Source organism: Vipera berus (genome assembly GCF_964194415.1).
Source record: "Vipera berus genome assembly, chromosome: 3".
Classification (NCBI taxonomy): Eukaryota; Metazoa; Chordata; class Lepidosauria; order Squamata; family Viperidae; genus Vipera; species Vipera berus.
The window spans coordinates 153,798,864-153,825,188 of NC_138204.1; the positions used below are offsets into that span (position 1 = coordinate 153,798,864).

The 26,325-nt window shown below is 39.1% G+C and overlaps 2 protein-coding genes across 12 annotated transcripts; one reads left to right on the forward strand and one right to left on the reverse strand.

The window, feature by feature from the left end:
- Positions 1–7,103, forward strand: LOC308665231 (biogenesis of lysosome-related organelles complex 1 subunit 4-like). Of its 6 annotated transcripts, none has more exons than XM_081322990.1 (6): positions 18–741; positions 1,543–1,614; positions 2,227–2,328; positions 3,815–3,949; positions 5,762–5,852; positions 7,000–7,103. In XM_081322990.1, coding segments are annotated over exons 1-6 (678 nt in total). In that variant the 5' UTR covers positions 18–465; the 3' UTR covers positions 7,002–7,103. The 6 variants fall into 6 exon arrangements, with proteins under 6 accessions (XP_081179119.1, XP_081179117.1, XP_081179118.1 ...); XM_081322989.1 differs by lacking the exon at positions 7,000–7,103 and adding an exon at positions 6,251–6,752 and having other exon boundaries at positions 20–741; XM_081322993.1 differs by lacking the exon at positions 3,815–3,949 and having other exon boundaries at positions 1–741.
- A 3,960-nt stretch (positions 7,104–11,063) lies between these two features.
- On the reverse strand, positions 11,064–25,905 carry ADNP2 (ADNP homeobox 2). 6 transcript variants are annotated; one of them, XM_081325976.1, is made up of 5 exons: positions 25,475–25,905; positions 21,269–21,386; positions 15,918–16,037; positions 15,368–15,457; positions 11,064–14,685 (listed from the first exon to the last, which is right to left on the reverse strand). In XM_081325976.1, the coding sequence occupies exon 5, from the start codon at positions 14,584–14,586 to the stop codon at positions 11,770–11,772; it is 2,817 nt and encodes a 938-aa protein (XP_081182102.1). In that variant the 5' UTR covers positions 14,587–14,685; positions 15,368–15,457; positions 15,918–16,037; positions 21,269–21,386; positions 25,475–25,905; the 3' UTR covers positions 11,064–11,769. The 6 variants fall into 6 exon arrangements, 5 of the variants coding, with proteins under 5 accessions (XP_081182102.1, XP_081182101.1, XP_081182099.1 ...); XM_081325975.1 differs by having other exon boundaries at positions 15,918–16,041; XM_081325973.1 differs by lacking the exon at positions 15,918–16,037.
- Positions 25,906–26,325: the final 420 nt, after the last annotated feature.

The following is a 26,325-nucleotide window of genomic DNA, read 5'->3' on the forward strand; positions in this document are numbered from 1 at the left end:
AGTGTTTACTCAAGCAGCAGTCATTGCCCTTTGGAATTCTGGGAGTCGAATTCCACACATCTTCAAGTCGGCTGAGATTGTAGGACACAACCCTGTAGTTTAAAGTGAAGGGGGGGGGGGAATTCCACATTTGGAGTAAAGCAGGCCGGGATATGCCAAAAAAAAAAACACCACTCCCAGGAGCGCCGCCTGAGGCAGGATCTCTCCCACGTGACCTAAGCACGTGCTTCACCTCAAAACACTCGCTTTCGCTCCACCCTCTCAACTCGAACGCGAATGGAAGCGCGAGCGAGTAACCCCAACTGGCTCACATTGTCCTTGCCGAGCTTCCGTAGGGGAGGGGAGGGGAGGGGAGGGGGGGCAACAATGAAGCTGTCATTTCGAGGGCCTCCAATTTAAAAGGCGCCGAGTCAGGTGACAGACGGGCGATTCCGGGCTGGGCGCGGTCGGGAAGACGGGCGGGAGATGGCGCAGGCGGCCGGGGCCCCTTCTGCCAGCGTCCCGGAGGAGCCGCCGCCGACGCCTCCTCCTCTTCATTCCTCCTCCTCGTCTTCCTCGTCCTCGAGCGCCGATAGCGGCCACGTCTCGCAGAGTCACAGCAGCGCCTCCGGCCTCGGCGACCAGCACTCGGCGCAAGGCGACGCCTTGGGCGGGGAGTTTCTACTGGCCGCGGCGGCGGCGGCTGACTACGCCTCCTACCTGCTCCCCTCGCCGCTGGAGAACGTCGCCTCAGCCGGGCAGGCGAGTTGAATGGTCGCCGGGAGGCGCCTTCTTTGCTGGGCGGGCCCGCTTTGAAGCCTCGCGCGTCGTCCCGTCCCCTCTTCGTCCTTCTCCTCCCCCTCCCCGGCAATAGCCTCGTCCTTCAGACGACGGCCGTGAGTGAACTCCCCGGGTCGTTCTGTGAGGCATTCTAACGCTGCGGTCTGTAGTGGCTGGCCGTAACAGTTTCGCCGGCGGCCGTGTTCGACTTCGTAGCAAATTGGCTTTAAAATCCCAAGCGAGCCAAGAAGGTAAGGCCGGCGGGAAGTGGCGGCCGACGGCGGAGCGTTACGCTACCGGTGGCCTTCCGAGGCTTGCTACTGCCTGTTTTCCCTCCCCCCCCCCCGGTTGATTGCACTGAGTTTATCCGGAGGTCTAGACCAGGGGTCTTCAAACTTGGCCCTTTTATGACTTGTGGACTTCAACTCCCAGAATTCCTCAGCCAGCTTTGCTGGCTGAGGAATTCTGGGAGTTGAAGTCCACAAGTCATAAAAGGGCCAAGTTTGAAGACCCCTGGTCTAGACTCTTTCACCACCACTGCCCCTCCCCTCCCCCACCCCCGCCTGCGCTTGCCGTTTTACTTCGTCTTTGAATGCTTTATTTCAGAGGTCTTCAAACTTGGCCCTTTTTATGACTTGTGGACTTCGCAACTCCCAGAATTCCTCAGCCAGGCATGCTGGCTGACCAATTCTGGGAGTTGAAGTCCACAAGTCATAAAAGGGCCAAATTGGAAGAGCCCTGCTTTATTTTGTCTTGCTTTTTTTTTCTTTTCTTTTTTTGCAGATCGGCACTTTAGACAAGAGTCTGGAAGATTTATTGATTAGGGTAGATGAGTTTGTGGGAATGCTGGACATGGTAGGTAATGCTACTTCAAAACGCCTGAGTTGTGTTGAAAGTCTCTCTTAACGGTTTGTGGGCTGTCACGTGGCTGTTGGGTGTTGAAAGCAACCGATGATTGAAGTTAAAAGGACTGCAGAAATCATACAGATGAAGTTATACAGATAGCTTTAAAATTGTAAACATTGTTTGACACTTATCTTTGAAGTGTCCTTATAACAATAAAAGATACCGGCGTTCAGTTCTGATTGGTATGCAGTCTTGTAACCTGTTTTCCATAACGGCAGCGTATAATAAACTGTTGAAATCTACATTTAGCAAATCCAGAAGCATTTACAGATCTTTTCGGAATGAAGCCTGGCATTAACAGAGTTAGAAAGGACTTTGGAGGTCTTCTAGTCCAACCTCCTGCTAAAGCAGAAGACCCTATGCCATTCTGGACAAATGGTTGTCCAATCTTCTTACAAACCTCCAGTGATGGAGCACCAACAACTGTTAAATCAACTTGTATGGGTTGTATACATTCATTTGGAAGATAAGTTTGTGTACCATTATAAATGCATTGGTTACATTTTATCAAAGGTTAGTCTCCCAGGTTTGTTACAGTAAAATATGTATTTTTTTTCTTAGGTTAGAAATGATTCTTCTCAAGTAATTAATGAAAGTGTGCCACATATTCATGCAAAGGCAATGGAAATGAAGAAGCTCTATAGAAAGATTGACAAACTAGAGGTATTGTGTTTCAAATGTCAATATTTTATTTCTCTTTACAAGGCTAAAAGAAATTACTTTCAATTTTACTTTTATTTTGGAGGTTAGGTCTTATTGTCAGCATAGCAAGAGATAATTCAGTGTATTGATTCTTTGCAGATCCTTAATCATAATCTATATTTAAAAAATATTTCCAGCAAGAAATTGTGAAGGACAAGTATGTTTCTATTCACACTGCTTTCCTAATATGTTTTAATAAACACACATATCTTTGATAATTGTTAAACATAAGGGAGATGCCATTTCACTTACTTATTGAGACTCAGGTCACCTACAAGTCTCAATGAAGGAGAATATTTGTAGCTCAGGATTGAAATGAGGGATCCTTGGTGCTCTCTGAGCTTGCTTGTTTTCTTGCAGATGTTTCATTACCCTTACTGGGTAACATCAGTACTAGTCACTAGCACTGATGATGTTACTTACTTAGACTAATGAGACATCTGCAAGAAAACAAGCAAGCTCAGAGAGCACCAAGGACCCTTCACATACAAGTCTAATCATATTACTATTGCCCAGGAAATTCCTGTCATAGAAATGCATTTTTGTATTTCAAATCTAGTTAATCTCTACATGTAGTCCTCGACTTACAACCATAGTTGAGCCCAAAATTTCTGTTGCTAAGCAAGACATTTCTTAAATGAATTTTGTCCCATTTTATGCCCATTTTGTCCCATTTTATGCCACAGTTGTTAAGCAAATCGCTGCAGTTAATTTAATATGGTTAAGTAAATCTGGCTTCCCCGCTGACTTTGCTTGTGAAAAGGTCACGAAAAGGGCTCACATGACCCCAGGACACTGCAACTATCATAAATTAGGAGTCATGCATCTAAATTTTGATCATATGACCATGGAGATGCTGTAACAGTCGTAAGTGTGAAGAACCATAAGTCCCTTTTTTAATGCCATGGTAACTTTGAACAGTCACTAAATGAAGTGTCGTATGTTGAGAACTACCTGTACTTATTCTGAAGTTCTTGTCATGTATGCACATGTCTTCACTCTTTACTGAATCTTCTGATTTTAGATTAGTTCAAAATAAGGTGAATTTTGTGGGTTCTCAGGTTCCCTTTTGTTTTATGTTGCATTATGTTTTCATATTTCTTAACTAAATTGAACTTCCAAAGATCCAGTTCTTGACTAAACCATGTTTGCTGCTGTCTCATCCAGTTACTTACAACCCATTTAATTTTGCAAAGTAAATTGCAGGTCTTGACATTTATTACTCAGTATTATCTGTTTTTCTCTTCCTTTTTTATTATTACAGTTCTGTAAAGTAAACTAGGATGACCTACTCAATTGATATTTTTTTTGCTGAGTAAGAAAGTTGGATTCTTTCCAGATTTATTCAGTATTCTAATTCAAAACTAGGAAATTGAACCACCCTTTGTTAACATTCTGTTAGAATGGTTGTTGCTATTTTTTTTCCTCTCCTTTTCTTTTAAACCAGGCTTTTGTAAAAATGATTGGTAGTAATGTGGCTGGAATGGAGGAACAGATCATAAAGGCAGAATCTGACCTTGGAAATTTTCCAAATACGTTAAAAAAATTATTGTACACAATCAACGTGCCATCTTTTTTAAATGTAAGTTTTTTTATTAAGGCTGAAAAGATGTGAGATACAAACCAAAATTAGTTTATGGAGTAGATTATAGAAACCTTAAATTTAGACTTCTTGAATATAGCAGGAACAAATTGATGCAAATCTAGATGCATAACTCCCATAAGCTCAAAGTGGATGATCAGTTATTAGGAATTCATAGGTTTATGATACATTTACCCCAAATAATTTCCAAAATAACTGTCGGTGAGATAATTTTAGATTTTCAAAGAATGTGAGAATGGGGGGAACAAATGATTATTGTAATATTTATTTAAAGGATATTTTTTCAGGTCTTCCTTTGATAAATACAAAGGAAGTTACCACAGGGCTTGGGCCTGCTTCCTGCCACATGGGTCCCACATCCTTGATCCTCTTCCCCCCATCACACCTCACTTCACTTTTTCTGATGATTACCTTGTGAAGGAGAAGTGGCCAGTCTACTGCATGGCCTTCCTACAGTTATATAAAGCTGTGTGATACTGGCCTGAATGTAATTGCCATTTGGAAAAGGCCACAATTACAACAGATAGTCCTTGACAGACTGCCTTTGTGTATATAGTCTTTCTAACTTTCCATAAGTTAGACCTCAAACATCAAAAATTATACATCTCAGGTCCTCTATACAGATCTTTGGCTTGAGTCAGTAAGCTCATCATGTAGAAGAGGATGCAGTGGAATGAGCCATCTTGCTCAACTTCTCTGTTTCCTTTCTGTGGCTTACATGTGTTTAGAAAAGCTGCGTAAAGATACTTGCCTGAAATAAATACTTTGAAGGACAAAAATTCATTCACTGATTTGGGAGTTAACCAAATAAAGGGAATAAAGATAGAAAGGTTCCCTATCTTGAAGTACTAGAACCTCTTGCAGATAGTGGCTTACCTATGGCCTGTTTGTTCAGTATGTTTTTCATTGACCTTAACTTAAAATATTTTATTGGACAACTGCAGCATTGAAATCATCTGTATATATTGAGCGTGTTTGCATGGCAGACTGACACGATTATCAAAAGATTAGAGTAGCTCCAATTAAATCAGGAATAGTGAGACTTATAACCAATAATGAAGTGGGAGGGGGGAGGGTAACATTCCCCTACGGCAGGGGTGTCAAACTGCCAGCCCACAGGCCGGTTGCATCATGTGGAGGTCACACCCACCCCAGCTCTGGCAAAGGAAAAAAAGTTGTGACACATCACGTGACGCGGCGAGTTTGACACCCATGCCCTATGGTTTCAAAGCAACTACTACTATCATTTACTATGAAGGCAGCAGCCAACATGGACCTGAGAAGACAAGACTTGGCTTTTGCACCCATTTTGTCCCCATTTGTCATGCATCACCTGGGTCTCTGGGACGAGGGAGTGGGGTAATATGAAAGAAACGGCTGGACTCTTTCACTTTGAAAGTCAGTTAGCATATAAGTGCATGAAAAAAGGTGTAAAATATGTCTGAGGCATCAACGCAAGCCTTTAAAATGGCATAGCTCATTTAGTGATTCAGAGGGGTTTTTCACTTGTGCTCTGTATATTGTAAAACTCCACAATCCTAGCAGACTTTTCATGAAAAATAAATAGCGGATGAATTTCTGACTTCCATTTTAGATCCTATCATTTGTTCCAGAAATCCCTTATGTGCACTGAAATTTAAATGTAGTTTTATCTTTTCAAAATCTGCTTGGTATATTTCATGGAAGACACACAAACCTAAGAGGGACATTTTTTTCCCCAAAACTGTTAAATTTGTGAGTTCTAAAAAAATCAGGTATACAAGTATTCTGATGTGTAGATTTTCATTTCAGAAATCATCATCAAGGCAGGATCAAGCTCTGTATGAGCCTCTTGATCTCTTCAAGACTGAAGACTACTTTCCTTGTCTTGATCAAGGACAATGTATGTGATTTAATTGAAAGTGGTAACACGTAATGGAGAATGTCATCAGTAAGATCCATTAGGTTGTTGCTGCACTTTTTTCTAGAAAACTACGGTGCCTTCCTTGTGTCCCAGTTTGTCTTCAAGTGTATTTACTTCAGCTGGATTTTCTGTATAAATAATATACTAGTATCTTAAAGCACAATCTAATATAAATCCTTAAGTGGCAGCTAATTTTATCAAGAAAAGATAGTATGTATATTATATAAACTGTAAGCAAGTCTAACACTATCCTCTTAATTGAGATTAGACAGAGGGAATAAATGGGAAGGATTGGATACACACAGGAAGACCTTCCAGCCAGAATAGTTCAGAAAACCAACCTATATAATTCACCTCTGTATTTCCCTCTCTCCTAGGATAAGAAAGATTTTACAGCCATTTATCAAAACTCTGTTCCATGGTTTTCTGGCTAAATTCTTTTGAAGATTAACAAAGACTATATGTAGAGAAATAAGTGGGGAAAACAAAATATGCCGTGTTTCCTGCTGTTAATCTCTGTACCACAGGCATATTTTTTAAATAATAGTACTTAGAAGTGCAATAAGGACCGAAATATACATTGACGCTAGTGATCTGGATTCTGTTCAACACAGCAAGAAGAAATCCACTGGCTGACTAGAGCATAGTAAAAGCAACTTTGTTCTTTGAAATGCTGTATGCATATTAAAGAAAAACAGCAATATGTACAGATTGCTAAACTGCAGAGGCAACTGTTTCATAAAGTTTTTCATGAATATCCTTTTATATAAAATGTGAAATGTTTGATCACCAAAGCACTTATATGTTAACTTGTAACTAAGCATTTAAATTAAGTTTTAGATTAAAATGCCATTTTAAAGCATGTTGTTCATATCTTAACTACAAAGCGATCGTTCATATTCTAAATGCATTCGAGAAACTGTAACAAGATGGTTTTCTTTTTTTATAATGTAAGATGGCAGAAAAAGAAAGTATTAATAGCCAAGTCCCACAGTCCCTGCCACAACTATACACTATGAATTTGTGGAACAAAGGGGGGGGGCGAGGGAGTCTTTTACTGGCTTCTTTTTTTGTCGGAAGGCAACAGCGAACAGGGCCTTGATTTCCATATTTTTCTTTTTTACAGAGTATGACTTCTTCCAAGAACTATTCTAATCCTTATTCTGAAGTTTGCTTAACCATGACACACAAAATGTTGATGTAAAAATGAAATGGGGTTCATATACCATCTATGTAAGCCACTAAGATGATTTATGATAGGGACTGCTTTATCACGGGAGCATGTGAAAGTTTTATAGAATCCAATTTGAGGAATCACCTTTCTGTTTGTACCTCCATCATATTATCAGCCAAGTATTTCTAGTCTTCAAACTGTGGGAAACAAAGTTGTATTCTTCAAAACATTTTGGATTTCAGCTCCCATTAATTCTAGGCTGCATACCCCATTGAAAAGTGGAGTTATTGGTGCTCTCTGAGCTTGGTTATTTGCTTGCAGATGTTTTATTACCTATATGTATTTCTGACAAGTGTGAAAATAGTAATTCAACAAAGGGAAATTGGGACTAAATTGATAGGAAGGTGTATATTTTTTCATTTGTCCTCTTCATTACCAAATCAACACAACTGTGAACAACTTAATCAGAATTCTAGTTTTTAGGAATTTACACTTACTAAGGGTAACAATATACCCATTTAAGGCTTTTTAAGTTTTACTTCAAGGGGAATTCATCCATCATGTTTGGTATAAGTTCAAGTTGAAGCATTTCATTTTCAAATCTGACCATATAGCCTTTTACACGGAAGCAACCGTTCATTGCACCTAATATGATATATGGTAAATTAGTAATGTCGGCACATAATGAAAGGTCAGTCACTTGTCACAAGTAGTAAATGAAAAAACGCTGCAACCAGGTAAGTTCCCCTACTTTTCTGTTTTGATAATTCATGATTGTACAAAAATGAAGCAGCCAATTGGAGGACCACTCTTGTCACTGAAAATTTGGTCAAGTTAAAAGGAAACATGCAGAGCTCACGTGGAAAGAAATATGTTTTCAAAACTTCCACCAGATAGTTTTTTTTAAAAAAGTAAACGCTATCAAACTGCGGAACACTGAAAGTTTAAAACACAAGATACACAATAAGAGTGGGAACAAGCCCAATATTTCACCAGAAAACACATAAGCAGTACTATTGGAGAATAATTTCATATTCTAGATGTGCAATGTAAAAGTAGTGTTCGCAGACAAGCATGGAAAATCTTGACAATTGTCCATTCTTTGTACGTGAGGTTGATGAATAAAGTTCCAGAAGAATATCTCATATGGCTGCTCCAAACTGAACTCATGACCTCCCAAAGGCTAATACCCACTAGTGGACCAAAACCACTGACAATTCACTTTGTTGCTCTGGAAAAACTAGCTAGCACGTACAGTTTGAACCTGTGATCAGAAAACAGCGGGCAAGTGAGAAGAATTACGATGACCCTGTTTGTGACAGCCTAGCAGTATGAATAGGTTTACACCATGTGCTCCTTGCAATTGCAAAGCATGATTCATGCCTACTCAAGGTTTACTGCCACAAAACACGTGTCCCTTGCCGTTGCAAAGCAGGAGACATGCCTACTTGAGGTTTACTGCCACAAACATTTTGGGGGGACAAAATGTTTTTACTTTTAAATGGTATGTCCTAACCATTCCAAAAGTATTCTGACCTTGAAACAGCCATGTTATGAAATAGCTATTCAAACTCAGAAAAGGGCCCTTTTTATACCAATATTCAGCGCTTCCCAAGGCCATCAATGCAGAGGTGTTTCATTAAAACACTGAAAAGGAACAAGATGCCATCACTATAATGATGAGAAACATATATAGTGTGAAACTCCAGTCCATATAACCTGCTGCTGGCTGGGTTGGGCTCCCACCAATTAACTAAGCACTGAAGCAGTATACTAAATTACTACAGTATAGCACAGATGCAAAAGCTGTGTGTGGCTTCACAGATCATTATATTAATTTTGCTCCTCCATAATCTTGAGCCAGTACTTGCAAAGAAATGAACACCAGTTTGGTAGGGATTAAATCAATCGTTCTAGAAAGCAGGAGACCATGAGTTCTAATCCCACCTTTGCCATAAAAGCTAGCTGGTGACCTTGGGCCAGTCACACTTAGCCCAACTCACAGGATTGTTGAGTTGGGGAAAATAGGAGAAAGGAGTGTTAGATATATTTGGCACCTTATTTGTAAAAATAATAAAATGTGTGATAAAAAAAATTGAAATGTAGCGGACTGGTTCCAGAGAGGTTTTTCCACGGTCCATGGTTTTGTGTGCTGCCTGCATCTTGTGGATGGGGCTTTGCTTGTTTGTGCGGCCCGGTTGCTGGCATGCCACAGACTGGTACTGGTCCGCGGACCAGGGGTTGGGGACCCCTGTCTTAAGCAAAAGCACTACTATTGTAACAATTCCATTTCCAATGCTGGTAAGAAATCAAATAATTATACAGCAATATTAAAACAACAATAGCAATGACACCCAATAAATGTATTTATCCTTTTATAAAAATAAGACTATATACTGTATGAATTTGGACCAAATAGCAGTTCAAACTCCCCTCTGTTTAATCTTGGAATCTACCATCTTCCAGAGAAGGTAACTCTATCTTTGCAGTCCTTTATCTGCAGTCCTTTTATTTTGTGCATAGTGTATAAGTTTAGACAATGTTATTCTTCACTTCAGAATCTAATATTTCTCTCAATAACCCTGAAAGATGAAATAAGAGCCAGGAAAGCTATTCTTGCTTTAGGTGGCCAGGTCTTCCAAGTCCTTCATTTCTGCTACCTAATTATCAGTGCTAGCACAGGTGTGACCTTTCAGTTACCTTTCAGTAATAAATTCTATTTAAATATCTCTATCTTGATATAAGGCTTCATGAAAGAACAGAAACCAAACCAGTAAACCCTCTTACAATTCTCTGACATTTATAGAAATCTAATAGCCTGCAATGCAAGTGCTTAAATTGCAATTATTTACATGCAGTTTCATCAAAACAAGTCTTGCCATAAGAAACATTTTTAATAACTAAAATGCACTATAAAGTCTGCACACCAAATGTTTTCTGATAGGGCAGTAATAAGTTATGCTGTTCACGTTAATAGCTAGTTATCATCTAGCAACTAAAGACTAACCTGGATCTGGAAACTGTTCAATCATCCAATGCCCAAACATAATATTTTAAAAGTAGTAATAAAACTGCCACAGGCTTAGTCTTACTATTGTTTAAAAATGTCTACCAGGCTTAATAATTTTAGACAAAATTATTATCTATAGGTAGTATCAAACCATCGGCTACTATGACAGAATAGTTTTCACTCTGCATTTGAAGAAAAATAACCCTAAGTTTATAAATGCAAACATTCTCTCACATACTGCCATTATCATAATCCAAGAGATTGTGTATCAGTCACAGTGTAACATATTCCTACACTAGATTGCTGAATAAGTTGCCATTAGTCCCATATTCCAAGACAATTTTTACAGCAATATAGCAAAGTGTCAAGAAATTATTTCCAATTTTGCTCTTGAATATTTGTCAGCACAAGAATTAACAGACATGAATGTAATACCTGTACCTTTCTGGAATAAAATGCAAACTAGAATGCTGACAGCAAGCTATGGCATTAAGTAAAATTAGCTCTAGACAGCCATTTTAGTCTACATCAATTTCTCCAACCTGGACATCTTCCAAATACATGAGCTTCACTTCACAGAATTCTCTAGCGATAATGGCATAATTAAGAATTATGGTAGCATATCTGGGGGATATATGTTGAAGACAAATACATCTTAACTGAACAGGCAGCTCCTAACTTTATTTAATCCAAGATGCATAATCAGTACTTGGAAATGAAGGCTACAAAAAACAATGGCATATCTATAAAGATCCAGTATTTCTTACTGAAGTTCAGAAACAGCATTTGAAATTATCTCATGTGTACCATTGTATCTACAGGAGCAAATAAGTTGTTTTAATATTATTATCCGTATTTTTGCATTGTACTGCTATACAGTGTACTGCTGTACACTGACAATTTGAGTATTTTTGAAGGTGGTAAGGTCATATTAAAAGCCAAGCATCTTAATTTTGAACGGAGGGATGATTCTTTTACACTGTGATAACCGTCTAACCAATTTTGATATTTTACCAAAACTATACACTTTATTTTTTAGAAACAATTGGTATTTTCTTTTAAGAAAAAAACTAGAAATTTGTTACACAATTGTATAAAATCCCATGGACAAAACTACATCATAAGCAAGGGAACAAAACAGAACAAAAGGAACTAGAACTTCAGGTATTCTGAAATACACCCCCACTGCACTGTTTGTGTTCACACAAAATAGTGAGCTATGATTCTAAAAAATCTAGTTTATCATTCCGGAGCAGCCCATTACTCTGGACTCAGCCTTGGTACCGTCCACCAGTCAGAGAACTACAGTAACCTGTGCTTACCTAAAAGCAAAAAACCTTCAAATTAGGTCAAAACTAAGGTTCATGAATGTTATACATCTAATGAACCAGAATTCAAAATAGGCATCCAAGTCAGCTCATTTGGGAGCCAAAAGCCAGGTCTAAATTTGAATCTAATTTTGACCTTAAGCCTTTTCTTCCTGCTGATTTCTTATTATAGTCTGTGTTAGTGATGGAAAGAACTAAGGGCTGATCAGGCAAAGTACAAACTGCTTGTGAATGATAAATCTTTTTTTTTAATTCTAACTTACTACTGTATGCAAATGTAGCCAAAGAACAGTAATATTATAAAAAAAATAAGTAAGTGGAAGTTTCTGATGTAATATGCAATCTTGGTTGCCTGATATCAGAACTATTTCTTTTTAAAAAAAATTATACATCCTCCAATTCACAATTTAAATTTAAACTGTGTTTTACATTTTTAAGTTCTGACATATTAAAGCCCAAAAGCACAGATGGCTTAAAGTTTTTTATTGCCTTTAGGCAGAAGTATCTCTTTCTCCCAAAAAATGATGCAACATCCACTTTCCATGCACACAGACTAGATGACAGCAATTCTAGTTCTTTTTTAGTGGGATATGGCTTCTTGTGAAAATAATCTGCAAGAAACCTTTTTTGGACTTCATTTGAGCTGTGTTGGAATGGCTTTGGATTTAACACCAACACATGAAGATCTTCAACTGAAGACTCTCCCTTGATTTCAGTTTTAGGATCAGACTTTTGTCGTTTGGAAGGCACACAATTCACCTCATTTGCTGGAATTTGGGCTGAACCATTATTTATAATAAAGAACGGTGGATCCTCATCACTTTGGTCTTCTGAAGCAGCATAAAGATGATCAGACCGTTTCCTCTTGGCTGAAAGAGAAGCATCGTCATGGTTCTCCCCGTTCACAAGTGGTAGATCCTGCTTCTCATCAAGGTCAACCTGCATCTTCATAGCTGCCGTGTTATCTTTAGGAGCACTCTGGCATCGAAGCAAATGCACAGCTATAGCTGTTAGACTCATGTTGCCAGTGTACACCCCACAGCAGTGAATACATTTAAAAGCAGGAGACTTCAAAATGGCATGCACAGTTGGCATGATGTGGTGCCGCTCTTTCAAGTGGATTTCATAAGCATCTGTGCTAGTGAAAATACCATAACAAAAAGGGCAAGTAGAAACTTTCTTGTTTTCTCTGCTCATTTCAGCATCCTCTTGTTGCAGTTTGATATACAAAGGAATAAGTGTCCTTGAATTTACACCAGCAAGTACAGCGAGGTGCACTTCTCTTTCACAAAGTTCTTTCGAAGTTATACTGTAGTCAAAATGAGGGAATACTAGATGATCTTCAGAATCACTCAGAAGCTGAAACCCTTTATCATCATAATCTGAGTGCAGTTTCTTCTTTCCATTATGCACAGTTCGTGTGTGAGCCACAAGGCATTTTAAATCATGGAAAATACTGGTGCAGAAGAGGCAAGTTAACCCATGGATAAAAATATGTTTTACCAGCTCTGCCTGAGTTAGAAAGCATTTACAAGAAAAACATCGCATGGTCTTATCTTTTAACCACCTCAGAAAAGGCGCACAGGCCGCAACTTTGTCTATTTCACGAGTAATCTCCGTCTTCGATGTACTACATTTGTGGGCCACTTGCATGTGGACTTGATAGACATTTGATGGGAAAAGCTCGCTACAAACAGGGCAAGTCTTCCACTGCTTAGCTTGTTTAAGAACTAGATTCATTGCAGAGCTGGTTGGAGAAGTCTTGGTCTGAGGGTTTGTAGAAGAACTTACTGCAACAGAAGAGGGCACAGTAGCAGGACCCTGAGACGGCTGGGCAACTGGGCCAGATGGCATCAACTGAACAGGCACCTGAGGTGGTGGAACAGTTGCCACCCCACCCCCTGGTGTCCCAGGCAAAGTCACAGAAACTGGTGCAAGAGTGTATGTAGGTATTCCATTAACTTGTTTGCCAGTTGGAATTAACTGTCTAAGCATAGGTCCAGTGGTAAGTAAAGTAGCATTCTGAGACATTCCAGGTCTAACAGACTGATTTACTGGAAGAACGTCTGGTGTAACCGGCTGATTAAACTGTACAATCCCAGGTCCAGCAGCAGACTGGTTTACAGGAAGAACCCCTGGTGTGACTGGCTGGTTAAACTGAAGAACTCTCGATGTAATTGTTTGGGGAACTGGAAGAATTCCAGATCCACTCCCCATAGGCCGATTTACAGCAAGGATCTCCGGCGATGAAGGCCTGTTAACTGGAACGGGACCAGGCCCTGGCATAATTGGATTGCTGCTAGTTCTGACTGATTGATTACCTACAGGAAGGAGAGTAGGTCTGATAGGCCGAGTGTAGGAAATGACTCCTGGAGGAGCAGCTCTGCTTGTGTTTCCTGTGGGCTGATTTAGGCAAAAAACTCCGGGTCTTACTGGCTCTTTTACGGGGAAACGAGAAACAAAGACTGGTTGGGAAACTGCAGGCTGAAGACCAACACTATTCTGATTTTCTGGGCGAGGACCAGAAAGAAAGGCAATATGTAACCGGTTGGCAGAAGTCGAAGCTGTCATACTATTAGCGCTGCTCAAAGGTGCAACCACGTTATGAACTGCTTTCGTTGACACTGTATTTTGATTCTGATTAACTGATGGAAGTGAAAGTTGAAAACGTGATGTAGAATTTGATCCTACCGAGGTAGGAATCAGTTGTGAAACTGTACCAATTGCTGATGGCTTGGGAGCAATATTGACAATCTGCAGTGACTTGGTTGGTCCTGTTTTTATAGGCTGAACTGAAATTACACGCCCCAATATGTTCTCTAGATCTTTATGTACTTCAGATGTTAAGACATGATATATTAAAGAATCCCGGCTATTTGCAAAAGCATTACACTTTTTACAGTAGTGATCAGTAAAGTTCTCTTCAGTCTCATCAGGCCTCTCCTCAAAATATGTGCTTATTAGATTTTGAAAATGGCTTACCAACACATGTTTCTTTGTATTGTAGTACAACATATCGCTAAATTGACATTTCTGGCATACAAAGTTTACTGCATCATTCCGGAATTGTCTCATACCACCGCTCACATTATAGTTTTGTATTTTCTTCTTGGAGTGAAACATTCGGAGATGTTTTCCTACTGTCTTAGAATGTGAAGCAAATGAACATTCTGGACAAGGAACAACTAACTCTTGATCCATTTCATCTTCATGGTAGCGGGTCAGGTGGTTTTTGAAAGAATTAAGAAATTTTGAGGAAAATTTGCATAAGCTGCAGCAATATGGATTTGTTCTATATCTCTGAAAAACAAGAAAAAAGAGCATCATTTGTAGAATTCCCAAATAATATATGTATCAACTGGTTAATGCAGCAGTACCAAAAAAAAACCACATCACAGTCTTGTTAACTGGATATGAACTCTTCTTCAGGAGATTATAATTATCTAGTTTTCTTCTCTGTTTTAAACAATATTAATATAATACAAATAGTATGAGGACCAAGGCAGATGAAATCTAAACTTTTTGCTGCTGTTGTTAAGAATCAGTAAAATTACTATAATACCAGCAGAGTGGACTCCAGCGTAATCCAAGAGAAATAAATGAGCGAAAAAAGGGAAGAAACAATGCTCTTCTATGTCATACAGGTTACACAAGTATTACCAAAACAAATGTCAAATTTCTATTACCATCTATGGTTAAAAGAAAATTAAAGGAATATATCAATGGAAATCTTTGGTCCATCAAATTAAGACAAAAATTTAAAGCAGAATAACAGCTGTAATAACTTGATTTCAAAATGCTGAAAAAGCAACCAATTATTCTGTATGCAATTCTGACAATTTAAGAAAAGTATAAAAAAGAAATAAGGCAACTGAAAAACTGCAGAACAATCAACATTTTTATTCTATTTTCAGAACATCTTCCCGTTATCGAACATCTGAATCCATTTAAATCTGAAAATGATGATAACTATATTACATACCTTTCTTTTAGTAACACTATCCCAATGAGATACATCATTCCATGAAGTACTAGAGAAATATTTTTCTCCTGGATCAAAACTTTTCAGAGTCTAAGAAAAAAGCAAGGTGGTAAGAAAATAGCCCATAACTAAAGTAAAATGTTACTTAATACCGTTAATTTAAAATTAGACTGGGATTCCAAAGCTAGGTGTAATACCCCAAACATTTTTTTCAAATCCTCTAGCCCAAGCAAACCAGTTACCAGAAAGCATAACGTATGACCGTTATTTTATTTTTTTTAAAAAAAAGACAATTCCACTTAATTGGCATTACCACCCCAACCATAACTGCTTTCATCTTTCTAAATGATTTTCAAAATGACTTTTGGCCAAAGTAGGCCCACTCATTTGAAATCAGGAATTTTATCTGGTTTGTGCCAATCTAAGCTCAGCACTTCACATTCTCACAATGCTGAAGGTCTTCAGTAGCGAAATTTCTGGCTCAGCGATGGAGCAGGAAGAAAGTCTGGAAGTCACTGGGTGAATTTTCCCTATTGAGGAAAATTCTCACCTTGCCCTGTTTTTCTTTCTCCTTTTGAAATCAAGATGGCAGGGCACTCCATGATGCAACAGCAAAATTTTCTCCCATCCACTGCTTAATTCAATCAAATTTCTTGGGTTTTGAGGCCACCTAACTTCAAAAGGATTCAGAGCAGCTTACAATATTTAAAATTTAAGGGAGATGGGCTGATTAGAAACACAAAATATAAATAAATAAAAATAAACAAAATATATGACTTATAAAATATGAATGTCCAGACAAAAACCACATCAACAACATTCACAAGAGATTTGACAAGTGCTCCAAAATACCCTACCCCCCAATACTGGGAACAAAACTTGGTCTGTAGGGAATTCAAAAACACTTGAAGACAGGGAATCATACTATATATCTCTGGGGGAATGTTACTCCAAGAGGCACATGCTTCCATGAATTCAATGTACTTTTTCCTGTTATCAATTCTAAGTGTACAGTAAAACTAAACTTAATAAAGTATTAATTGAACCATGCATTCAAGTTTTAAGATTTCTCATCCACATTAGAAATATATAATGATATTAAGCATGGAATATATTTTCTTCAGCTAAAATGCATGACATCTAGCTATTTCAAATACTATCCCACAGGGTTGTTGTAAGAATCATATTAGCAAAGGAGAAATCACATATAATACTGTGAGCTTGTACAGGAAAATCAGGACATAAATGCAATATAAAAATAACAAAAACAGATCTCTTCAGAGTTTTAAATATCTATACTTATGTATACAACTGATTTGGTGTTTTAGTTATCTCGAAAAGATTTCTTTACGAAACTGAGGTACCTTATAAAATTTATGTGATTTGCCTTGATTTAAAGATATAAACCACTATACTTTAAGACATTTACATAGGTGCGTTTGCCTAATCTGTATTCATACACACATTATAACTGCAATATTAAAATATGTTTAAGCCACATAAAACTATTGAAATCCAAAATAATATTTATTCAGTTGTCTAGGTAGAAGTCTAAATTAAATTAAATCAAGAAAACTAGACAAAATAGATAAATTTAGGTTAAAAAGGTGGTTTTTTAAAAAAAAGTATGTATTTTTTCCTTAAAAGACCCAAACAAGTACTCCTCATTTAACAACCACTCACTCAATAACTGTTCAAACATGTGAAAACACTGAATGAATAGTCAGAATTCCAGCCATCACACAGTTCCCCTGATTGTAATTTTCAAAGTTCCCTACTGGCTTCCCATGAACAAAAGTCAAACAGGCAGAGTGACAGTATACAGCCTTGCCGGACTCCTTTCAAAATTTTGAACCAATCAGTGGTTCCTTGTCCAGTTCTCACTGTTGCTTCTTGACTTGCATATAGGTTTCTCAAGAGACAAATGGTCTGGTACTCCCATCTCTTTAAGAACTTGCCACAATTTGTTGTGATCCACAAGATCAAATGCTTTAGCATAGTCAATGAAGCAGAAGTAGATGTTATGGGAAACATAGCCACTCAAAAATAGCATCTGCTCAAGCCCAAAAATCCAGTGTACAAAAATCAAGGGATTAGTTAAATATTTTGGATGCAGAGTCTATTGAGAAAGACAGAGACAGCAAAACCTAGAGAACAGATTGGCTTCCCGTGGAGCCACATGAGAAACTGGGACTATTGCCTCCACTGTCACACACACACACACACACACAGACACAGAGAGAGAGAGAGAGAGAGAGAGAGAGAGAGAGAGAGAGAGAGAGAGAGAGAGAGAGAGAGAGAGAGAGAGAGAGAGAGAGAGAGAGAGAGAGAGAGAGAGACTACCAGGCACAGTCAAAAAGTTTAATGTGGCCTGTGGGCTGTAAAATGCCCAGGTCTGACCTAGCGCCTACCCAAAAAGGCCCCATGTAATAATATAGCAATCCAAAGCTGAGACAAAGCTGGTTGAACTATTCAACTATCTTTGTTAAGAAATGGAGCTAAGCAGCCTAAATAAAAGAAACTGCTTTATAAACATAAAGCAAACAAAATAAGCTTTATTGATCCTGATGAATCGAAAAGTAAGACAAAGTCGATGCTCTGGTTGAAGTGAACTATAAAAGCCTTCTTCAATAAGATGTCTGATTGAAGAATGACTTGTCCCACATTGTCGGATAAAAATGTTAAGTCTGAGATCACTTGATCTAATGATCATGAATGAAAAACACTACCTTAAGGAAGCAAGCAAATACAGGAGACAATGCTAACAGAAATCCACCAACTTCTCAAAGTCAAGAAACAATAAGAAAAAAACCATACATACCCCAGAACAAGACTACAGTAAAAAAAAACCTGTAAACTTGATTTATTCTATTAACTAGCTGTGTTCTTCATCAAAGTCCCAAGCCTACAGTAGTAGGACAAGCCCAGCAAGTTTTCAAAATCAACACACTTCATACTCATGCTCAGCCATGTTCCCAACCTGCCTCCTGCTCCGTTCAGTACTAAATTTCCAATTAGAAGCTATGTGGGAGATAGAGTTATTTTGTCATGTGATCCTCTAAAAGAAGAAGTTCCTCATGCTTTGAATCCATGGCGTTCCCCACTCCTATCTTCCTTTTTACCATCCCTGTTCTACCTCAATTAGGGACTGGCAGATCCCCTCCCTGTTTCCATCTTGGAAAGTGAGGAATATGTTCTCCTGCACCTCCAAAGAGAGAAAACATCTCCTAAGAAAGAAAAGTCCTGCCATGCAAATAGAGGTTAACCGCAGACCATTTTAAAAAATTTCTGCCCAAGACTACAACTTTTTAAAAGAATACAATAAGACAAAGTGAGTATCCAGAACTTCTCCAGAAGCAGTGTTTGAAAAATGAATTCTCCACTACACACCTCAAGATTCCCTTCCATTTCCTAGATTGTCCACAAAAAAGTTCTGATGCCAGCATAAAAGTAAAAAACTCCTCTCATGCCAGACTACCTATATCCAGCCTTAGTAGGGTATCTTCATACCAACTTGAAGGTATGTGTCAGGACCCACCTCAATCCACATCTTAGGAAATAAGAACTCTTGGATGCAAGTTTAGTCCAAAAGGAAAATGTTTACTAGGATGGAATCGATTGTGGCAATACAAGACGGAATCTAACAAAGTTACATTTCAATCCTATATAAAGCATTCCCATTTCAGCCCCTCCCCTCATCCATTTGGTCAGATGTCAGGCCCTTCCATGGGAAAGGGAACTCTCCTTGGTTTTATGGTTATTGCTTCCTTTTGTAGTAAATGAAGATGCAATCCAGATCTGTCTCTCCCCCTCCCTCCCCTAGTTCAAATGTTCCCTGTTGTTTGAAAATGCCTAAAGTCTATCCTCCCCCCCCCTTTGGAGAGATGGCAGAATCCCCAGAATAAGCACATTGTTCTACCTATACATTTATGAAATGTGATATAAATGGATTCTGACAGTATGGATGAAAACTCAAAATTAAGGAAGGTGTCTTTAACCACAAATTTTGTAGCTTTTCTTTATTATGAATTCTACTGGTAGGATGTCATCATCAGGATCAGAATTTTTACTCTTTCTCTATTTTTTTGGTTTTAGTGGTTTCTTGTAGAATTTCTATCTCATTCACTAATTTTTCCACTGAAATTAAATTATGCAGTCAATGCTTCCTTATAATGATACAGTACTGATTTTGTGGCATATATCCATGTTAGTCCTCTCCCTCTCTCATTTTCCTCTTAACAATTCACTACAAATCACTGCCATTAATATCTGCCAGTACTGTCTTTATCATTATTTCATAGAAAGTAATTTCTTCCTCCAATGTAATAAAAATATGGAATGAAAGACAACTCAGTAGCATAGCTTCTCCTCATGCTTAGACAAGAGATTGACAACATTTCAAGCCTCCACCAAATAAATGAACCAGTAAAGAAAGGAAAACATGAAATATGATGTTTAACATCTGAAGCTTTGGAATGGGCAGGCATATATATTATCAATATATCTGTTGATAATATATATTATCAAAATACTGCTGCTAAAATGTAGCAAGAGTAAGACTGATGAGTGAAACAGGATAGAGACTGAACCAAGAAAATGGTTGTGACTACTGCAACCCATAAAGCAAGCAGATCCTAAATATCAGATACATAAATATTCACTGTTGCCTACTGAATAAAATTTACCAGACTAAACCAGATTTGTAGATCACCAGACTGAGCCCAGAGAAGGAGTCAAACGAGTCATCAGTCTCAAGTCCCTTCGTCCAGCCCATCTTGAATTCCATTGACTCTTAACAACCACCAATTGGCTTTGACTGTTGGTAGTTGATATTTTTGTGGAGAGCATAAACGTGCAATAAATTTTTATGTTCGTTTGAATTGCCTGGACTGCTGATTTTCCCGCATTTGACAGACTTGTCTAAAGGATGATATGACTCTAGCCAAAGCTTTAATTAGAGTCCAGCGCATCTCATGATATACCTATTGCTTCACAACTCGAAACGGTAACATAGACAAATCTTTGCCATGCAACAGAATGGCAATTTTCTTCCAGGGATAGAAACAATACCATACAAGCCCAGTTTGTAAGAGAGGATTCTGTCTTGAAAATAATTTACTAGGACTTCACTACTGAATTATAAGTTTGGGGGGGGGGGAAACTTATGCAAAGCAAACAGTTCCAGAGCTCTATATAAAATCTAAGCATTCTTTGTGTTTCAAAAGGAAGCGTAGTCATGACCAGAGGGAACAATACTTCTATGCCAAACTCTGACCACCTGACCAGGAAGAATAACAGGGGAAGGGAAAGAGCCTGTCTCAATGTGGATTAATTCATTCATTAGAAAGACACCAAAAACAATTTAAAGCATCCCAGTGCAAACTGTAGCATTTAAAGAACAGTTTAAGAACCTATTACAGCCAAGGAAACACCCTTTCTCCCCGATTTTGGTGAATAAAAGTGCCTGTCCATATTTCCGGAACTATATAAAAGTAACCCTCTTATATAAAAGTAACCCTTTATATAAAAGCAAAAGGAACTGTATAAATGTTACTTTTCCCATGAAAGCATGGCTTTAACTTTTGATAAAAAGTTTTGATATATAGATTAAAATTTAATCATTAAAAGTTAATAATATATTTTTGACCTATCCTAATTTCAATGAAATTACTAATTTTATTCATGGGCAGCTTGTACACTCATTTATTATTTTACAGTGTCACAGTATTACAAAATTTGACAATGCTATCTTTTGAAGTATAGGACCCTACTTTTAGTTTTTCCAGGACAAAAACTTACTTTAAAACATTTTCCACGTTTTGGGTCTCATGAAATCATTTCAGAAATGTTATGTATGCAATCATAAAAGGCCTTCCATTTTTCAAAAGTTTTCTTCTTTACCTGAAGTAACTCCTGACAGCTGTCAAGTCCAATATCCACAAGAATACCCTTCACTTTCTTCCGAGATCTTCTTATATTATCAAGATTTTGCACAGGAATTTGAAACATGTCAAACTGCCTGAAAGACAAAGACACAAAACAGAGATACATTTCTCAATATAATTTCACATATAACTGGAACGATAAACTTTGGTAGGAAGCTGTATAACTTCCATAACAATTTAAGATTTGAGAAATGAAGAATACACAATTTTGTTTGAAATGACTGAAATTAGAAAAGACTAATTTCTTTCTTGGAAAGAAGGTACTGCTGTAATTTAAACATCAACAAGGGGATTTAAAAATGAACACTGTTTAGAAATGGAGCCTATCATGAAAACCAATCTGGAAAATCAGTGAGTTGGCATACCTGAGGATTTAATATGGACTCAGTAGCTGACAGTCATATCCAAGATAGTTCTGTATATCGTAGGTATAATATACCTATGGACATGACTGTCCACTGCTGAGAATATCAGACAATATTTCACCCGATATCTAACTCAGATATAGTGGTATGTCTATCTAATTCAATGGTATGAAAATCACCAAAAATTGCTAGTAACTATGGTTGGTAAAAATTGAGTCTATCCATGATTTTAATTACTCGGGATGCTTATAGGTATTAAGAACTTAAACATATACGGAACAGTGAACGTTATAAATTTGCAGTGAAACATCTGTTTCCCTAGAGGCACGTAGCAAAAATAAGCAGGAAGAATTAAGGAACAGCTTGCAGACAGTATCTAGAATCGGTATCTCCTTCGTTCCATTCTCTTATATGCATTATGATGTAAACATGTTTTATGAATCTATGTTGAAGTTTTCTGTTGCTCCAGGCAAAGACATATTTATTGTACCTGATCAACTTGAGGATACTTGTGATAGTTTGTCATCTTTGCAGTACAGGTAGTCCTCGACTTATAACAGGTCATTTAGTGACAGTTCAAAGTTACAACAGCACTGAAAAAAGTGACTTATCACTGTTTCTCAGTCACAAATCTTCGAAGCATCCCCATGATTATATGATCAAAATTCAGATGCTTGGCAACTGGTTCATACCTATGACCGCTGCAGCGTCCCGGAGTCATGTGATCATCTTTTGCAACTTCTGACAAGCAGTCAATGGGGAAGCCAGATTCACTTAACAACCAGGTTATTAATTTATCAATGCTAGTGAGTCATTTAAGAACTGTGGCAAGAAATGTTGTAAAATGGATCAAAGTTCACTTAACAAATATCTCACTTAAAAACAGAAACTTTGGGCTCAATTGTGGTCGTACCTTGAGGGCTACCTGTATACTTTAATCATCTCAGTAATTTAAAAATTACAGACATGTGGAAAAAGGAGGTATAACCATATTGAAATTTTTGACTTTGTTAACAGATTTGATCTTCATTTCAACAATGAAGATAAAAGGGATACAATGTATTGTAGATTGTACTAGAAGATGCTTGATGATAATGAGAAGCCATCTGTCAGAAGACTAAAGCTCAACCAAAACTGGACCTTGCAACATAGCAATGACTCTAAATATTCCAATAAATCCACAAAGTAATGACCAAATTAAAGCCCTAATCTATAAATCCTATTGAAATGCTGTTGGATGAGTTGAAATGGGCTAGGCATGCAAGAAACTCCTCAAACATTACATAGCTGAAAAACTGCATAAACAAATGGTAAAAAAAATAAAAATCTTCCCATTTGATGTAAGAGACTAGTAAACAGTAATAAGAATGCCTTACTGGGATAAAGAGTGGTGGTGTATTTGTCAAAATTCAATTCTGCCATTTATCATTAAAATGTTGTGGAAGGCCTAAAATGCATGTTTAAGAAAAGGGCAGGCAGGGCCCATCCCTAGACAATCTTTTAGGCATGAATTGACTCCATGTTTCTATGTCATTCTTAACCTGCCAAGACTTCCTCCACTAGGGCTACAGGCTGCCTCTAGCCACAGTGCCTAATTTATGGCATTGGTAAAGGTCTAAGTGAAATATTAAAAGAATAAATAATTTCAATTATAACTACACAAGGGAAAGCAGATTCAGAGAGTACCTATCTTGTTTTAGCTAGTTCCAAAAACCGAGGATATAAGCCATTTTGAGTTGCTTAGTCCTTCAGCAGAAAGAGCTAAAGAGGTCAATTTCAAACCCCTCTTACAATACCATCCTGCACAATTCTTTTCCTCAAAATTGAAGATCATCAATTAAAAGAACAACTCTGGACAGAAACAGAAACACATCTATAACTCTGTAAACTGTAAACCAAAGATTTACAGCATAGGATAGCTCGTAAATCTGTCACATATCCTAAGTCATTATATTTGGTTCACCATTCTAACCATTCGCTGAGTGGTTAGAATGCAGTACTGCGGGCTACTTCTGCTGCCAGCTTCAGCAGTTCAGTTCTCAACCGCTCAAGGTTGACTCAGCCTTCCATCCTTCCAAGGTCAGTAAAATGAGGACCCAGACTGTTGGGGACAATATGCTGACTCTGTAAACTGCTCTGAGAGGGCCATAAAGCACTGTGAAGCAATATATAATAAGTGCTATTGCCATTCTATAAGAGGTTCTTAAGCTCCTTCAACTCCTACGGCCTTCCTCCCCATTGTCATATATCCCTGCTCAAAATTTCCTCATTTTGAAACTACTAAGATAGGAATAAGGATCCAAATTTCCCATTTCTGAACTTAAGATCTTATGGTGTTTGAATTAAATCCAAGCGAGCTAAAACCCTAATTTTATATATAAGGACATTACAATGTTTTTAACAGTCACTTACCCCTAGATCAGGGGTAGGCAACCTCGGCTCTTTTATGACTCATGGACTTCAACTCCCAGAATTCCTGAGTCAGCATGGCTCAGCTTGGAAACTTCTCTTTTCCCTCAGCATGGCTGGCTCAGGAATTCTGGAAGTTGAAGTCCACGAGTCATAAAAGAGCCAAGGTTGCCTACCCCTGCCCTAGATTAAGCCTTTCTTGCAGAACCACCTTTCATACATGGTAACCTGGGAACAGCTCCCACCTAACTTTTTTCTTCCTTTGTCCTTCTGTTTGTCTGGCTTTTCTTGAACATCTTGAAATCTTTATGATCTACTCTGACATCACAGTTTATTAATCTGATGTGTTGAAATTGTCCGAATGGCTTAAATGTCACTTAGATTTTTCCCCAGTAAGCTGCCCTCCGAGTAGGTGAGGCTACAACACTTATCTCCCCAGTCATCACAATCACGTTGTTGTTTGGAGGCCATGCAGCTTGGGAGACTTATTTGATTGGGAAGTTAGCTAGATTTTGCAAGTTTACAAAATAGAAGAATACATTATGTTTTGACTGCCTCAAATTCAGTCGGTTCTGAACCCCAAAACTTGGATAATTTTGCATAAACGTAACCTGAAATGGAGCTATGTGATTGTCTATTCATGCATGGAAATGTAAAGAAGACAGCTATCGTATGCAAGGCGGATCCCCGTTTATCACGTTTACATAGTGTGAGTGTGTGTGAGTGTGTGTAAAACTAACATAAACTAATCCTGGTAGACAATAAAATATTACGAAGAAGTAACCAGCACTTGAACAGCGTAGGCAGGTTATTTTATTCTATCCCTAGAACCGAAAACACTGAAGCTGCTTCCTAGTTTCCTCTTGCAGGTAGGTAGAAATATTAAGAGTGAGAAGTTTTCTTTTCCCAAACTGGGAGCTCCATTTCAAATGTCGGGAGAGTTGGGCGTCCCGAGATCCCTTTAAGTTACACAGAAACGATACTGGCAGCGGGCTTCCCACGCCTGAGGGGGAAAAAAGGAAAAGGGAAAAAAAAGCAAGCAATCCAAAAGCTTTAGGCCGATTCTGGCGCCCCGTGAGCGAAAGGAGTTCGGGTCGAACTCCCGACTCGCAACCGAGGCTGGAGCAGCACCGGAGCGCAGATCCCTTTGCGAAGCGGGGCCTCCTTTCCCTCCATCACCGCCTTTCCGTGCACCCGGGAAGACAGCAAGCAAGCAAGCCTGGGCACGGCCTCTGGCTGCTGGCCGAGCCTCGAGAAGGTGCGCGAAGAGAGACCCGCGAGGAGGTTCTTCCTTGGCGCCAAGCGTGACAAGGCTTCGCGCCTCGGATGGAGAGAGAGAGAGGACGCGGAGTCAAGCTTCTGCCTACATCTGCAGAGGTTGCACTTACCTGTCCCGGCTGCAGGGGGCGCCTGCTGCCTGTCCGCTCCTTCCTCGATGGTGACTCCCTGAGGCGGGCGGACGCGATGCAACCTTGCCCGGTGCCGCCGCCGCCGCTCCTCTTCTTCTTCTTCCTCCTCCTCTTCCTCCTCCTCCTCCTCCTGCCTAGCTGCTATTGCCTGGGCGGACCGGTGACTCGGACCCTCAGTCAGCAGCCGCCCCGCCTGTCTCCGCCTCCTCGTCTCGACCTGCAACGCGCGCTCAGCACCTCAACAATACGGGCACCGGCGGCGGAGCAGCATCATTGCGTTGGCAGCGCCCAGCCGGCCGTGCAATATCGGACTCGGCTTCCCGCACCACCACTGAGCCCCCCGCTCCCATCCACCCACCTCCGGCTGCTCCTCCCTCCTTCCAGAGCCAGAAAGGGAAAATGGCGCTCGATTTGTCCCAGGAAGTGACGTTTCTCTCATTTGCATATCGGTCAGTGGACCAATAAGGAGACGCTTGTTCCACACCTCCCATTGGTTAATTCCATCAGCATCAACCCTGGAGGAAAGATAAGTGTTAAAAGGGTGTCCTTGGGGGATCGTTGTGAAGTCCTGCAGAGTGTCTCCCACTTTGCCTACCTGTAACCTCAACTTTCCCTCTCTTACTTTGGCACTTTTTCAACCAAAAAAAGTGAAAAGGAGCAACGTGATTTTGTGTTGTGACGTCATCACTGAGGGTGTGACGCGTGACGTCATCCCATGTGGTCCTGTCACGTGGTCATGCAGCAGTGCTCTTGTTCATGTTAATAGAATGTTGTGGAAGGTTTATTTGCATCAGTGTATTTTTGAAAGCCCCCTTCATATCCAACAACCA

What these genes read in the sequence shown, in the direction of transcription:
- LOC308665231 (XM_081322988.1), top strand. Translation starts at nt 466, where the DNA reads ATGGCGCAGGCGGCCGGGGCCCCTTCTGCCAGCGTCCCGGAGGAGCCG. An exon ending in ACGTCGCCTCAGCCGGGCAG is followed by an intron (nt 742 to 1,542) that starts GCGAGTTGAATG and finishes CTTTTTTTGCAG; the next exon opens with ATCGGCACTTTAGACAAGAG. An exon ending in TTGTGGGAATGCTGGACATG is followed by an intron (nt 1,615 to 2,226) that starts GTAGGTAATGCT and finishes TTTTTTTCTTAG; the next exon opens with GTTAGAAATGATTCTTCTCA.
- ADNP2 (XM_081325973.1), bottom strand. Translation starts at nt 21,376, where the DNA reads ATGTTTCAAATTCCTGTGCAAAATCTTGATAATATAAGAAGATCTCGG. An exon ending in GCTGTCAGGAGTTACTTCAG is followed by an intron (nt 15,458 to 21,268) that starts GTAAAGAAGAAA and finishes CTTTTTTCTTAG; the next exon opens with ACTCTGAAAAGTTTTGATCC. An exon ending in ATAGTGTTACTAAAAGAAAG is followed by an intron (nt 14,686 to 15,367) that starts GTATGTAATATA and finishes CTTGTTTTTCAG; the next exon opens with AGATATAGAACAAATCCATA.